This window comes from Cryptosporidium andersoni (assembly GCF_001865355.1).
Source record: "Cryptosporidium andersoni isolate 30847 chromosome Unknown contig_18, whole genome shotgun sequence".
NCBI lineage: Eukaryota > Apicomplexa > Conoidasida > Eucoccidiorida > Cryptosporidiidae > Cryptosporidium > Cryptosporidium andersoni.
In genome coordinates this window covers 154,160-168,902 of record NW_027122829.1, presented here as the reverse complement: position 1 = coordinate 168,902, position 14,743 = coordinate 154,160, and the positions used below count along the sequence as shown (strand labels likewise).

At 29.5% G+C, this 14,743-nt stretch overlaps 4 protein-coding genes across 4 annotated transcripts; 3 read left to right on the top strand and 1 right to left on the bottom strand.

Annotated features, from left to right (window-relative positions):
* Window positions 1–653: 653 nt before the first annotated feature.
* On the top strand, window positions 654–7,231 carry cand_020060 (uncharacterized protein; the record flags this gene model as incomplete). The annotated part of the gene is made up of 2 exons (XM_067212236.1): window positions 654–731; window positions 791–7,231. The coding sequence occupies 2 exons, from the start codon at window positions 654–656 to the stop codon at window positions 7,229–7,231; spliced, it is 6,519 nt and encodes a 2,172-aa protein (XP_067069142.1).
* Window positions 7,232–8,926: 1,695 nt separating this feature from the next.
* cand_020050 (uncharacterized protein) lies at window positions 8,927–9,514 on the top strand (the record flags this gene model as incomplete). The annotated part of the gene is made up of 1 exon (XM_067212235.1): window positions 8,927–9,514. One exon carries the CDS (start codon window positions 8,927–8,929, stop codon window positions 9,512–9,514), a length of 588 nt encoding a protein of 195 aa, XP_067069141.1.
* A 368-nt stretch (window positions 9,515–9,882) lies between these two features.
* cand_020040 (HEAT repeat family protein) lies at window positions 9,883–13,269 on the top strand (the record flags this gene model as incomplete). Its single annotated transcript, XM_067212234.1, has 1 exon — window positions 9,883–13,269. One exon carries the CDS (start codon window positions 9,883–9,885, stop codon window positions 13,267–13,269), a length of 3,387 nt encoding a protein of 1,128 aa, XP_067069140.1.
* Window positions 13,270–13,562: 293 nt separating this feature from the next.
* On the bottom strand, window positions 13,563–14,504 carry cand_020030 (uncharacterized protein; the record flags this gene model as incomplete). The annotated part of the gene is made up of 1 exon (XM_067212233.1): window positions 13,563–14,504. The coding sequence occupies one exon, from the start codon at window positions 14,502–14,504 to the stop codon at window positions 13,563–13,565; it is 942 nt and encodes a 313-aa protein (XP_067069139.1).
* Window positions 14,505–14,743: the final 239 nt, after the last annotated feature.

Here is a 14,743-nt window from a genome sequence, read left to right as displayed (position 1 = left end):
GTTTTTATTGTTTATCAACTTGGAATTTTCTACTCCAAATACTAATAATATTGGATAAAAGTTAATGGTTGACAGATATTTTGTTTTGAAAATACAGAACTTCTACTACTAATCAAAGATACTAAAAGGTAATTACAAATATTTCACCTATAGTAAAACTACTAACTAGTAATATCTTTAGATTGCTATTAAATACATATACAAATCGGATTAAGCTGTATTTAATACCTATCCATAATCAACTTAAGAGATTTTTGGATGACTACGTTACTATTATTTGATTTATAACTAAAAAGGAAACATAATTCTTTGAAATCTATGTAATTTAAAGCTTACTCCTAGGTATTTATTTAAATAAATATCTTTAAGTTTATATTTACAGATCATACAAGCCCTAGCCCATACTTTTTTCATTCTCAGTAATCTAGAAAAAAAGATTACTGAGTTATAGTTCTATACTCTCGGATTTACTATAAAGTATTAGTGCTAGAGTTATCAAGATCTTTTTGTTTGTTCTCTAGACTAAGCTTAATTTTCTTTTAAAAGCTTCCTAGGGACTAGTCCTAGTAATAAATAAAATTCACTAAGCGCTTGCAAACGAAAGTATATATTGTAGAAAATAACTGGATGACAAATCAATGTACTAAGAATTAATGAATCAAATAAGAGATGCTATATTAACATTGAGTTTACTAGGTGATGGGCAGGAACTATCGACATATTTAACAGATGTAAGTATATTATTGACCATACAAAATAAATTCTTTATTTTTATTTTCTATTTTTTAAGATTTTACCATGGATTTTAAAAGAAGTTGCAATATCTGCCAATTCAAATACTGGGGGTGAATACATACGATTATTAAGTATAGCAATAAGTAGGCTGAGGCAGAATACAAGTTGTAGGATTGATACCATACCAATTTTGAAGTTATGGATAGATCTTGAACTTGATACTATGAGAAATAGGCTTGGATTAACACTTTTAAGAAATATTATTCCAATAATATTGGATATTACTCTTAATAGAGTAATAGATGAAGCACAGTGTATTTTGCTTCTTCATCAATTATTTAACACATTAGTAATAAATGATAGAGTTACAAGAGTTGCTACTTCCATTTATATTCTAACATTGTTAAAGATCCTAACATATGAAGAAGCAAACAAACTTATAAGTGACTGTTTTATAAAGAATAGCTATTTTTTATTAGTGCTAATATTTCACTTTGGTGAGTTGGCACTTATATCACCTAAAGAAAAAGATAGTGATATTGTTTGGGGATTATCTCCGAAATCTTGGACTCCCTGGAAAAAGAGGTTAATCAAATATAGTGTAACTGAAGTTTATGAGTTAAAGTGCACATTATTTAATAAATTCTTGGTGTTATTTCCAAGCAAGCTATTTATATCAGTAGCCCTTATATCAATATCAATGGCTCATGGTAGTAAAGATGAACTTTCTATAAAGGCGTTGGAGTACTATAAATCCCAAATTAATAAGGTATCTCGACACACAGGAAATTTTGAAAGTTGGGAATTAGCTCCTTTATTGCTAACTCTTTGCAACCGAAAAAATAATATTCTTTTTACTATTATACATAAGATACTAAAAATTGAGGGACTATCCTTGTTATATATAGAAAATGACTTTATTATTGAGGAAAGGTGGAATCTCCAAACTACTATCTTCTCTCATTTAATTAGTTTAGCTACAGAAATCTTGGCATCTTCAGTGCAGGATCTTACCTTTATTTATTTATCAACATACTTTTCCATCATTTGTGAGCGTATTTTTAGAATTACTGAATATAACGGCTGCTGTGAAATCTTTATACATTCTTTAAATCTTATAGCTCTTCTATCTAGTAAAACTCTGGGAATTATTGGAGAGAAAGTTGAAAAAGAAATAATTACAAGTGGTCAAACAAACATTAGAGAATGTAGTCTTGATTTTGAGAGTTTTATAATGCTATGCTCATCAATTGACTCTCTCTCAAATGTTTTAATAAGATGGGCAAAAATAACGGAAAGTGACTTTATTTTAATTGGGAACCTTTTAAAGATAAATGAACAATTTTGGTATACATTCATTAAAGTTTTGCAGAATTGTATAACACTTCAAATTACACTAAAAACTAAAATTTCAAATGGATTGGACGACGAAGAATTGAATATACTTGATAAATATTATGAACTTTTAGTTAGAGTATATGAGATATCCAAGGAGTTAAACAGTTTGTTAGAGGCAAGCAATATTCTTAACCAAATATCATCATTACTGTCTGATTTTCGGAAGAGTGTAGAATATCAGAAGTCAGCTTGTAAGTTATTTGATAGTAAGTTATTAGCTTTAGTTATTGCAATAATAAATTACATAGGGCATATCTCTACAGGTCAAGTAGCAATGCCCTTTTTTCATTTACTTCTCAGCTCAATATACAAGATATTTCCTTCTTATCATATTTATAACTACTTTATTGAGCTATTTTTTAGAGTTACTAACTCTAAATTATTTCTTAAGACTATAAGCCTAAAGCCAATAATTAAAACTTTTTCAACTTCTCATTCATTATTTGGCCAAGACAAAGTAGATTTACTTTGTAACTTACCAGATTTTGGCATTGAAGAAACTAATTTTGGAGATTATTTTAATATTTGGTTGAGGGATTATATTGAAGATAATTTGTTAAATAATATAATTTTATCAGACACCACATTAAATAATGAGTTATTAGCTATTTCTATGTTTATTCAATTAATTGATGACTTAACTTTAGGGATATTTAGAAAGTATAAAGAACTTGTAAGCACTTTAACGGATTTTGCTGAATTTATCGACACAATTTTGGGATTATCTTCAGTTGAATTACTAGTTGAACTTGAAGAAAGTAATAGAAATTTGATCATTCTATGGATTATAACAATTTCTTTAAAGTTTATAGTGGAAAGTGGTTACTTCAATATTGAAGATATAGGAGAATGTAATTTTCTTAATATAGTTCTAGGTAAGCTAAATAAATGGTTTAACAAAAAATTTGCAAAAGTACTTATCAATAGTATTAATGACTTCGAAATAGCACTTTGTGTCGTTTTTCTGCATTTGCTTATTTACTCCGAGAAGCAATTTTTAAAGAACAGTTCAATACTTCAAAAAAATTTGTATACAATTGATTTATTAGAAAAGAAGTTTGAAGTGAAAAATATTTGTTTGAGTCTCGCTGAGAAATGTGCAGAATTTCTTTACAAGCTTGACTGGCAAAAGGTTTGGAGATACAGCTATGTTAATGTTCCAATTTTCATTTACTCAGCTATAGCTGATTTAGTTTTATACAAAGCTACTATTACTAATAGCATTAAACAAAAAGTGGGTAGATACAAAAAAGAAATAGTTTCAGATATGGAGATAACTTTATATGATATGATATTTCTCAGATCGTTATTTAGACTTCCAGAGATGAATAATTTAGTACATTCAACATTACTTAAATTTAATAAATCAAATTATTCTAATAATAAAGATTTTCATTTCTCTATTTTCAGTAGTATTGAAAATTTGGAATCACTGAATAACTCAACTAGTCATCTTTTAAATATTGTTTCTGAAATATACCGAGATTTATTGGCTAGCCTTATATGTGATATTTACTGTATTAATAGTGCTCAAGAACAATTGGAAAAAATACTAAAAGTGCTTAATAACATACTAGGAGAATGTATGTTTTCTAACAATTCAAAAAAAATTTTATATTGTCATATACTTAAAGATTTAGTTATTTTGAAAACCCAGACAATTATAAATGCACAGATGATTAGCTCCTCTGAATCCAATATTGATTACAAACTAGATATTGATCCTTCTTGGTATATTTCAGCCCTATCCAAAAATATATCTTGTTTTTATATAATCAACTCAAAAATAGCTGTTAAAAATTTGATTTTTGATATTCTTGATTCTAACAATTCAAATTTTAGAATAATCCTGTTTAACTGTTTATTAACAAATTCAGTCGCACTTTTGGAGAATCCTGGAGATATTCAAAATTATTCTTCTTACTACCTTTTTGTTGTTGCTGCTGAATATTTTGCTAAACAAAATGGAGGTGTCTTTAAGAATCAACAACTTGAATTCCGACAGCAAATTATCGAAGATATTTTATCTCTTCAATCAAAACTAATTAAACACATCTCATTAAATATTTTAAACTTCCAAATAGAAACAACTGAAAATTTCTCTTATCTAATGAAAGGATTGGTATGTTGCTTTCATTTAGTATATTCCTCTAGTATTGGGATTTTATCTTCTATCAGGCAATTACTAACTACTTTTGGTTATGAACTGTGTCAATTACTCATTAAGACTGAAAAAGTAATGAATAATAAAAGAAAGGAGAGTACTCTGGAGAGTACTTTTAGTTGCATTAATATGAAATTTTTAACAGCTCTTGCTGAAATTTCAAATATTTTGGTAATGGAGAATATGAAACATTCTATATGTGCTATATTTTTCTTGTTGAACTCACTCTTTCAATTTAAACTTTCCATGGTTCAGTATTTCTTTAATTTCTGTGATATCTATGGGCTTGCACAGCTATTTATTTTCTCATCCCATTCAAATGAATTATTGAGTGATTGTATTTTGACACTAGTATCAAGTCTACAAAATGAAGAATACAATCACAATGAAGAGCTACAAAGAAATATTGTGAAAATATGCAAGGACTATCTAGCTCCTTATACAATTTCTAATTCTAATAGCTTATCCTCTTTTAATAGCATCATATTTTCAGATCCATATACAATTTGTATTATTTATAGCTTATATAATATATTATACTTAGAAAATACTTTAAGTCAAGGTAATATAAAGTGGTGGATATCATTATTTTATGAGAACTTTAAATTTTTTTGGGAAGTAAATTCACTATTGGTATCAGTGGAAAACTCAATAAAGAAAGTATCTGTTAATGGAAAATTTGCTGGATCTCAACTAATTGTTAGATTTAATAGGATTCTGACAATTTTAACAGTTAGATATTTTCAGTATTCTCCTGAACCTGAATTACTCCAAATATATGAAATTCTTACTTTAACTCATCTAAAAGTATTTCCTAATGATAATATACTAATATTATTACATGATATGCTACAAAGATTATCAAATCCTCAAGATTCTCTAGATAAAAAACAAGATAATGAAAATACATATAAATTTATTCAAACAATCTTTATATTCTTACTAAAATCTGAATTTTCATTTATTAGTCTAAATTCAGTTGGGACTAAAGAGAAGTTGGAGAATAATAAATTACAAAGCATTGATTATATAAATATTACTATTAATAAAGCTACAATAATAATTGTTCAAATAAATTGTCTCGATAAACTTATCTTGAATTTGAATAAACTTGTAGTTAATAGATATATAAAAGCAAGTTTGGAAAATTTATATCTAAAGATAGTATCTTTAAATGGGTTTTGGATTAGAACTCAAAGCTCTGCCATTTACTCAGCAGAAAGTATTGCAAGCATCCTTAAATCTCTTAATATTTCACTATCCACCTATATAAGTAGTGATTTAATCAATAATATTGTCGATATTACACTTTCAGGGTTATGTCTAATGATCAATAGTAAGAAATTCAAAAGTAGGAAGACTATACAGTTATATGAAAATTTTCTGCTAAAGTATATCCAGATGGACTTTAAAATACGTGAGGATACAGGAGCAATAATACAATCAAAGTTATTTGCAAAAAAGGTGAGAATTTTAATAGAATATATTGAAGGTAATTTGGACTTGTCAGAACCATTTGTTAAAACTACTGCAGCTTATAGCTTTATTTTTCAGTTTTGGGAGACAAATTTACATCTGAAAATCTATAACTTAAGTGTATTTGAACCTCCGAAAATTGAAGAACCAAAGCCATACTCATCTTGGCAAAGTCTTTGGACTGAAATTTGTGGATCAAATATTATAGGAATAAACATGTATATGGATGCAATATGTGAAAATATAAAGTGGATTATTAAAAAATATCGCACTGTAAAGAATATCCGAACAGTTATGTCTCAAATTATAACATTTTTGTGCTTTGCAGTTATAAATAGTAATCCATCTTTTACTTGTGATTTAACGAGAATTATTCCAACAATAAAAGTAGTTCAAAATAATTTCATAGCTACCTTTAATAATCAAACTAAGATCTTTGAAATAATTAGAATATTTATCGAACTTCTAATTGAACCTTCTGTATCAAATGATGGAATATCTTGGGAAATTGTGGCTCTATCTAGCATAAACATAATGTTATGCACAACTTCAGAATCTCAGATTAACGATGATATTGAGTCATTACTAAATCAGAAACTACTTTGTATGGGAAAATTTGATTTTACAGAAAGAGATATTGCAGTTATTTTTACTTTCTCAATACATACGCTAGTGAATATATTTGTAATTGTTCATAATTCATTTATCTTAAAAATCTTAAATACAATATATGAATTTTCTTTAAAACATATTTCGAACTCTAATCATACACAACATTTAGTCTCTTCAATATTGTGTCTTCAATTTATCTCGACTTGGCCAGCAGATCCCTTAGATGGAACCTATTTAGGACATTTTATTCATTTTGATAACCAATTAAATCTGGGAAATAGCTATAACGAGTTTTTTAATATTATTCTTAATATATTTGAACTTATTGCATATCCCAAAGCTAAGATCACAGCACTTGTACAGCAAGATAATTTGAATCTATTTATATGTCATATTATTGGCTCCCAAATAACCAAATATAGAACTAAATTGCTACAAGATGTGGATAAGATTTCTTGGAAACGCTTGATAGAGCTTCTTCTTGTTACAGCTTTCAACAAAAAACTACCATTAGCATCCAATAATGCTGTAGAAATAATTACTGAAATTGGAATAATTATTCAAATCACTGAACAAAAAGAGTATTTTAGGTATCTTCGCTTAGTTGATGCTTTGACTTTGCTTTCACCAGAATTTTTAGATCAGTTTAGCTTTAAAACAGACTTAAGTGCTATGGTCAATTCTGAAAATATATGGGATCAAATATATCACTTAATTAATTGTAAAACGCTAGTAAATCACATAAGTGTACATAAATTAAATGAATTGCGAACAGTTGCATTTAATATCAATTGTAATTTTAAAAAATCTAAAATTAGAAGTGAAAAGTGCATAGCAAATGGTTAAGAGTTGTATTTAATATAAAACAGATTATCCATTAAATATCCTTCAATATTGCAAGTCCAAACAACCACATACATTGGCTCTAATATTACTTATTAGTCAAGTTTAACGTAACTAATTTGGTGACATTTCGTGAAATTGTCACAGATTCTACCTTATCAAAGATTTATTTGGTTACTACTTCTGTAGATCTTAATCAACTCATCTCAAATATATATTAAATCGTTTCTTATTATTTATTACTATTACTTAAATTAGTCTATTCAGATAATATTCAGGTTTCACAAAGTGAAAGTAATTCCAAATATCACTAGAAAGAATAGTGCGGTAAATAGACCTGAAAATTGCTAATTAGATTCTTTCTAAAACTTGACAATATTACAGAATAATAAGAAAGATATTATTACATATAACCTTATAACTGAATTGCATATTTAAATAGTATTTAGAGATAGTTTCTTTTGATAGTGCAGACTCTGCATCAAGTTTTCACCATAAAACTTTTAGGAATTATACAAAGAAGTTCCTTACTTTTGTACTGCTAAAGATACTGACAATAAGTGATCTAAACTTCTGCTAATCCTGAGACTTTATAGGTATTTTTTCCAGTTCAAGTATTGCATTGCTCTCAAAATTGAGTTTCTATATAGTCTACAGGAGTTCCAGGCTATAAATTACTACTAAGACCGATCTTATTTAATATTACCAGACTACTTGGGCATGCGTCCCTAAAATATTTAAATATTATATATTTTAAATTTAGCATTTCTTTGAAAACTTACCATTTACTTTATTAGAGTATTGTAGAATAGGGAAACAAATATTCCATTTAAGTTACCATCTATTACTTCAATCGAACAAGTATCAATGTAAATATTACCTATTTAAATTACCTACTTTTGAGCAGAAATATTTTCATTTCTAGTGTTTTAATTAGTATACTACTAAGGTGTCAAAATGTAGTATAAATATAATAGATGAACTTCGTGTGTCTATCTGTACCCCCCACTTAATAAATCAAAACTATGTGAAGTAACCTTGATAGAATGTCTCTTATTTTGTTTCCTACTGGTTGGGACTTATTCGTAGCTTAGGATTTTATAATTCAGTATAATTGAAGAGACCAAAAATTTCTCCCTTAAATTTTGTAGTAATTAATCTATTACTATAAAGAGCTTACAAGTTACTAAGTACTGTCATTTATCTTGCAGGTGTCTCTAAGTTAACGCTTCAAACTAGGAGGTATAAATAAATGAAATTGCAAATTTTCATACTAAATCCTTTGATACTACCAATGCAATCCTTGTAGTAGAAAGTTTAGAATAAACTTTAATTTACAAATTTTTGCGCTTCAGCTAGAATATACAATAGTGGTATACTTTAACTACTAGGCCTCAAAACTTTCCTCATGAGCGCAGCAATTACCTTCTGGAGCCTAGGGCTATAGAAAAATTAAGTCTATAGTTATGCTTATAACATTTATTTCTTCTAAAATTTAGTAATTATTGTGTAATTTTATTGAGTAAAAATTACTCTTATTTATTTGAGCTAATAGAGATATAGATAACTTAAATTTATTGTTTCCAGCTACGAAAAGAAAGGACTTCCAAATAATCTAACTATTGATATAATAAGATAAAGGAAGTAAAGAAGAAATATTATTGCAATCTAATATAATAAAATTAGGACATATATATTATGGAAGTTTCTTTATCAGAGAAGGCATTTGGGAAGATGGCTATGCACTCTCTAAAATACCCAAAGTGTCCTGTTGATGGAATTTTACTAGGATATGAAGAAGATCAAGTAATTAAAGTTATAGATGTAATTCCTCTATTTCATAGCCCTAGATTATATGAAAGTATAACTTTAGCACTCCTATTTGTTGAAGAATATTGTATTGAAACAGTTCAAAAGGGACTTCTAAATAAATTTCAGCTTATAGGATATTATTATGATGAAGAGTTTAATCAATTACAAGGAGCTTTAAATACAGAGAGTCAAGTAGATACTAGATGTAGTTTAATATTGGAAAAAATTCTACAAAATAACGATGCAGCAGTGTTCGTACGAATGAAAAGAGATCAATTGTTCACGAGAGACTGTTTGACTGTAAGTAAGATGAAGAGTAAACAGCAATTTGAAAATGTTTCACTATCAGTATGTTCGAATTCCCCTAATATTTTAAGAGCAGTTAAAGATATGCAGTACTTTCATCTTTATGATTTCGAAGATCACTTGTTAAACCCAAATCTAAATTGGTTCAATCCAAATATTTTCAAGTAATGCAAGAAATAAATTGTTTAGAGATCTTAGAACATAGCTTTTTCTCTCAAAGGATTAATTATTTTAATATATGGAGATATCCCTACTTGTTAAGCTTTTTGAAAATACTCTGCTATCAATCAACATAACCTTTTTCATTTTGACATTCCACTAACCGCTAATACTGATCTTTTTTTATCCTATACGGCGTCTCGTCTCAAACTTAAATCATGGGATGACTATTTGGTATTTTCTCTATTAATTGCGCTTTTCTGCTAAAGAGAAAAATCGCACTAATCAAGTATATAAAAGGAGTAAACAGTTTGAATAGAATTTCGGTTATTAAAAGCAATTATTTAGATATATTTAGCTGAAGGGACGAGAGCAATATGGAGACATTATGCAATCTATATGAAGGATTTTCTTCATCAGACAGTGCAGTGAGACAAGAATCTGAGAATCAATTCAATAATTTACGACAAGCAGACCCTAATACATTTCTTCAATTAACCTTAGGTATTTTGCAACAGCAACCTAACTCACAATATCGTGTACAGGCAGCTATATCCCTACGAAATTTGTTCCGAGAATTTGTGTTAACACCAGACAACTGCCTATGGAACAAAATAACCCCTGAAAATCAGAATATGTGCTTGATAGCTTTGTTGAAGTGTTTAGAAACTGAGCATGTAAATGTGGTGTCAATCAATATAAGTGATACTGTATCTTTAGTAGCAATGGAGTTATATCCAAATGGGAAGTGGCCAGAATTGTTACCATTTTTGTTTAGGTTGATATCTAATTTACAGAATTACCTAGGGGCTAGTAATGCTCCAGAAAATGTAGTTATACCCGCACGTCATGCATTTAGAATTATAGGTGAGATTATGCCTGTAATAGAAGATGTGGTAGCTACACATAGAGACAATATAGTCTCTACAATAAGTGCAGCACTTCAATATCCAGACATAGAGATTCGCTATGAAGCAATAGGTTTAATTGCAGCTATTGTAGAATCGAATGGGAAGAAGAACTGGGCTCCATTAGTATATTTGACACCTGCCATTTTAGAGATTTTACAAAACCTCATTGCAACACAGCATGTACTGGCAATAGATGTATTATATCGCCTAACTACAATATCTGAGTCAGATCCAGCGTTTTATCGTCAACATTTTGGGGTTTTCTTTTCCCAAATATTAGCTATTGCACAAAATAAACAAATAGGAACTGATTTGCGTCAGGCAGCTATGGAATGTCTCCTATGCGTTGTAGAGACGCGTCCTAATATGTGTACTAAGCACAACACTTTTGTTAATGATATGGTAACTACTCTATTAAGTTTTATGCTGGAATTTGAAGATGATCCCAATTGGGCAGAGATTCATCCTGAACAAGAAGAAAATGAAGATAACGAATTTGAGTCTGATATTGAAGATGAAGATTGTCTATATCCTATTGGAGAGGAAGGGCTAGATCGTTTAGCAAGGGCTTTGGATGCTGAAGTATTTATCCCCACATTTTACCAATTTATCACTATGTATATGCAGCAAACAAATGCACATCCTTGGAAGTATAGGTATGCTGCTATAATGGCCATTGCTCAAACAATAGAGTACTTACCAGAGGATGAAGAGACTTACCAAGATCATATGGGACAAATTATTTCGAGGATTATTGCTTTTCTTAAAGATCCATATCCACGCGTGAGGTATGCCTGTTGTCAGGCTATTGGGCAAATTGCTCTGGATCACTCACCACTAGTGCAGGAATTATTTCATACTACAGTACTTCCGCAGTTAATACAAACTATTGATGATCCTATAAGTAAAGTGGCATCTCATGCACTCTCAGCACTTGTAAACTTTACAGAAGAAGTTCCAGCTGAGGATTTACAACCCTATGTACAACCACTTATGGAGAAATTGCTAAGTATTTTGCATAAACAACCTCAACCACCTCGCATAGTTCGTGAACAGTGCATAACTATGATTGCTGTGATTGCAGGTGTTATTGAAAATGACTTTGCACCATATTATTCTACTGTAGTACCATATCTCAAGAAAACTATGCAAGAAGCATCTCCTCAATTAAGAACATTGCGTGGAAAATGTATTGAATGCTTAACAATTATAGGTTTTTCTCTAGACTATTCAATTTTTAAGAATGATGCCCAAGAAACTATGGTTGCATTCATACAATTAATGGGAAGCGGTCTAAAAGGAGATGATCCTCTTAAAGAATATATTCAAGAAGCTCTACAACGTATGTGTAGAATAATGAAACAAGACTTTGTACCTTATTTACCTCATTTACTTTCTAATATATTCCAACTACTGGAAACTAGGGAAGAATCTTTAGCTAATCAACTTTTGAGTGGTTCCAGTGAAAATTCTACAAGAGAAGATGACAGTAAATCAATGAATATGTTGACTGCTCGTGATTTTATAGGGCTTAGAACTACATTAGTGTTGGATATGGAGTCATCTTTAGATATATTGAATACTTTTGTTGAAGTCTTAGGGGTAAATTATAGAGACTATATTGCAAAGACAATTACAGTTATTTACCCTTTAATTAGATTTGCTTTATCTGATGAGATTAAGGAAAAGACATATGATGTTTTAAGTGGTCTATTGAAGATAATGCGAAGTCTAGTAGATACTGATGATACAATTAGAAATCAGCTTGTACAGATTGTAAATGACTTAACAACTTTGTTTTTAGCTATATTAGAAGAAGAAAACAGAGTGGGTACTACTGAGAGTCAAATTGTAGTAATATCAGGGATTCAGCAATGTATTGATGCATTAGGGACAAATTCAATGAATATAGATCAAGTTGGAGTTTTTACCTCTAGATGCTTTGATATGCTACAGCAGAGTTTTTTAAGAAGAAAGAAACTTGATGAGAAGGTTATGGATGAAGCTAACAATTTGCAATCTGGAGAAATTGAAGATGAAGATGACAAACGTGGGATTGAAGAGGAAAAGGAACAGGAACAAGAATTTAGATTATGTGTATTAGGTCTTCTAGGTGTCTTTATGAAGTACTATCCAAATATATACTGGGAAAAAGTTGGTACTATTACAATTCAACTTGTTACTCAATATGTGAATCCTCTACAAAATACTATTGAAGACAGGATACTAGGCTTTCATTTATCTGCAAATGTATTTCAGTATTTGTGTCCATTAGCCTACCCTCATTGTACCCCCTGGTTTCAATTTATTTTAGAAGGAATAAATGATCCCATTGCTAGTATTCAACAAAACTGTGCTTTTTCATTAGCACAGGCAGCAAAGCTTGAGCATTTCAGTGCAATTGCAAATAATGCAACTCAAGTAATAATTCATCGTCTACAACAATCTAAAACAAAAGGTAAGGCATTTAACTTGGCAAGAGATAATATTATCAATGCACTTGGAAATATCTTATTTTATCATTCAAATAGTCTAAACAATATAAAGGAACTATTTAACTTATGGATCAATGTACTGCCTTTGAAGTATGATACTGATGAGGCTCAAAACACCCACACTACATTGATGAACTTTGTTGATGCAAAGAATCAAAATGTCCTTGGTAGTAACCTTGAAAATTTTGGACGTATACTTTCTATTTTTGTAGAAATATATAATACATCAATGTCAAATGAGAATTTGAATAATCGTATCAAAATTCTAATTGCTCATACTAATCCAAATAATTTGCAACCTTTCCTTTCTAGCTTAACGAAGAAACAAGTTGATAAATTACGCAAGATATGTAAGTAGTTCCATCATAATATTTACAAAGGCAATTAATGCTTCTAGAATGTTTAAAATAGAAATTATATGCCTTATATGGGTAATTTGATGACACTGTTAACTGATCCCCAAGGTAGTGAATTTCGATTTCAAACCTACCTAAAAAGTATGTGAGCTCTGGAGAATGTGGCTTTCTTGATCTACTAATCCTTTGAAATCCCAATCTAAACGTTTAGATTCATAAGTAAATTATGTATAACATAAAGTTAGTTGATATAGTAATTCTATCTACTAAAGAGTATCCAACTGACAGCCCCTATCTAATCTAATTTTATATTAATATTGTCTGGTTCATTAACCTCACTTCCATAGATTGTCTCCTGTACATCTTTTCTTCTCTTCTTTGTAGCAAGTGATGAAAGCTCACCTAAATGATCCTCAGATCCAACATTTTGCATATAAACTGAACTATTTTCATCTATAATCTCAACATTGGACTGTTTCAGAACTGCAAATATTGAGTTCACCTGTTTACCTATTGAATCCCTATTAGGTATAAATTTTCTTAACGTTTCATCAATCAAAAAGAGTTTTGCATTACTTGGATGACTTAAGTGATTCTCTTCACAATAGTGTTTTATTTTAATAGCACATGACATTAATGAAGCTGTCTTGTCACCGTCCATAAATTCTGCAAGACTATTAATTAATACTCTCTTCTCCTTAATACGCTTGTATCTTCTCTTTTCTGTCTGATTTTGAGTTGAATTTGCTGTTTGACTACTCTTTAATGTCATGACAATCTTCCTAACAACAGGCTCAATATTTGGGACATTACTTGATGTCATATTTACATTGTAACTGAGAGATAAAATACCATATAATTTTCTTAAAGTAAGATCATTCAAATTTGCTCTACTGATAATGATTTCTAGTTGGTTTTCTAAGTTTTCCAGTGTAGGTATTAGTTTTCTTGGTGCCTCATTAGTAAGCCATATGGGAGTAACATGCTTATCTAATATAGTTTTGATTGTAAAGGCTTTATCTTTACTAGATGACTGCTTCTTTTTTTTTAAGGTTTGGATTTCCCCATTTGTAGGTGCAATAGACCTATTTGTAATGTTAGGATTTAATTCTAAATTATTAACTAACTTAAGTGTTTGATTAGGTAATGCACGCTCCAGAATAGATGTTACCACATCTACCTTCTCATATTCTTGCATCATATTTTCCAATGATGATGATTTATAATCATCTTCCATAGTTTCAAATCGATCCGCTTAACACGTATGGATATTATAAACCCTGGTAATCAAATTCTTATTACCGCTACTGAGTAATATGGTTAAATCACTTAATTTTATTAAACTAGCTAAACAATTTCGCTACTTTATATTCAGGAATTTATTTGGGAGAAACCTAATTACAATATAGAGATATTACAGTTACTATTTACAGTAGTTCACTATAAATAGTTAACTTGCAATTATTACAATGTATC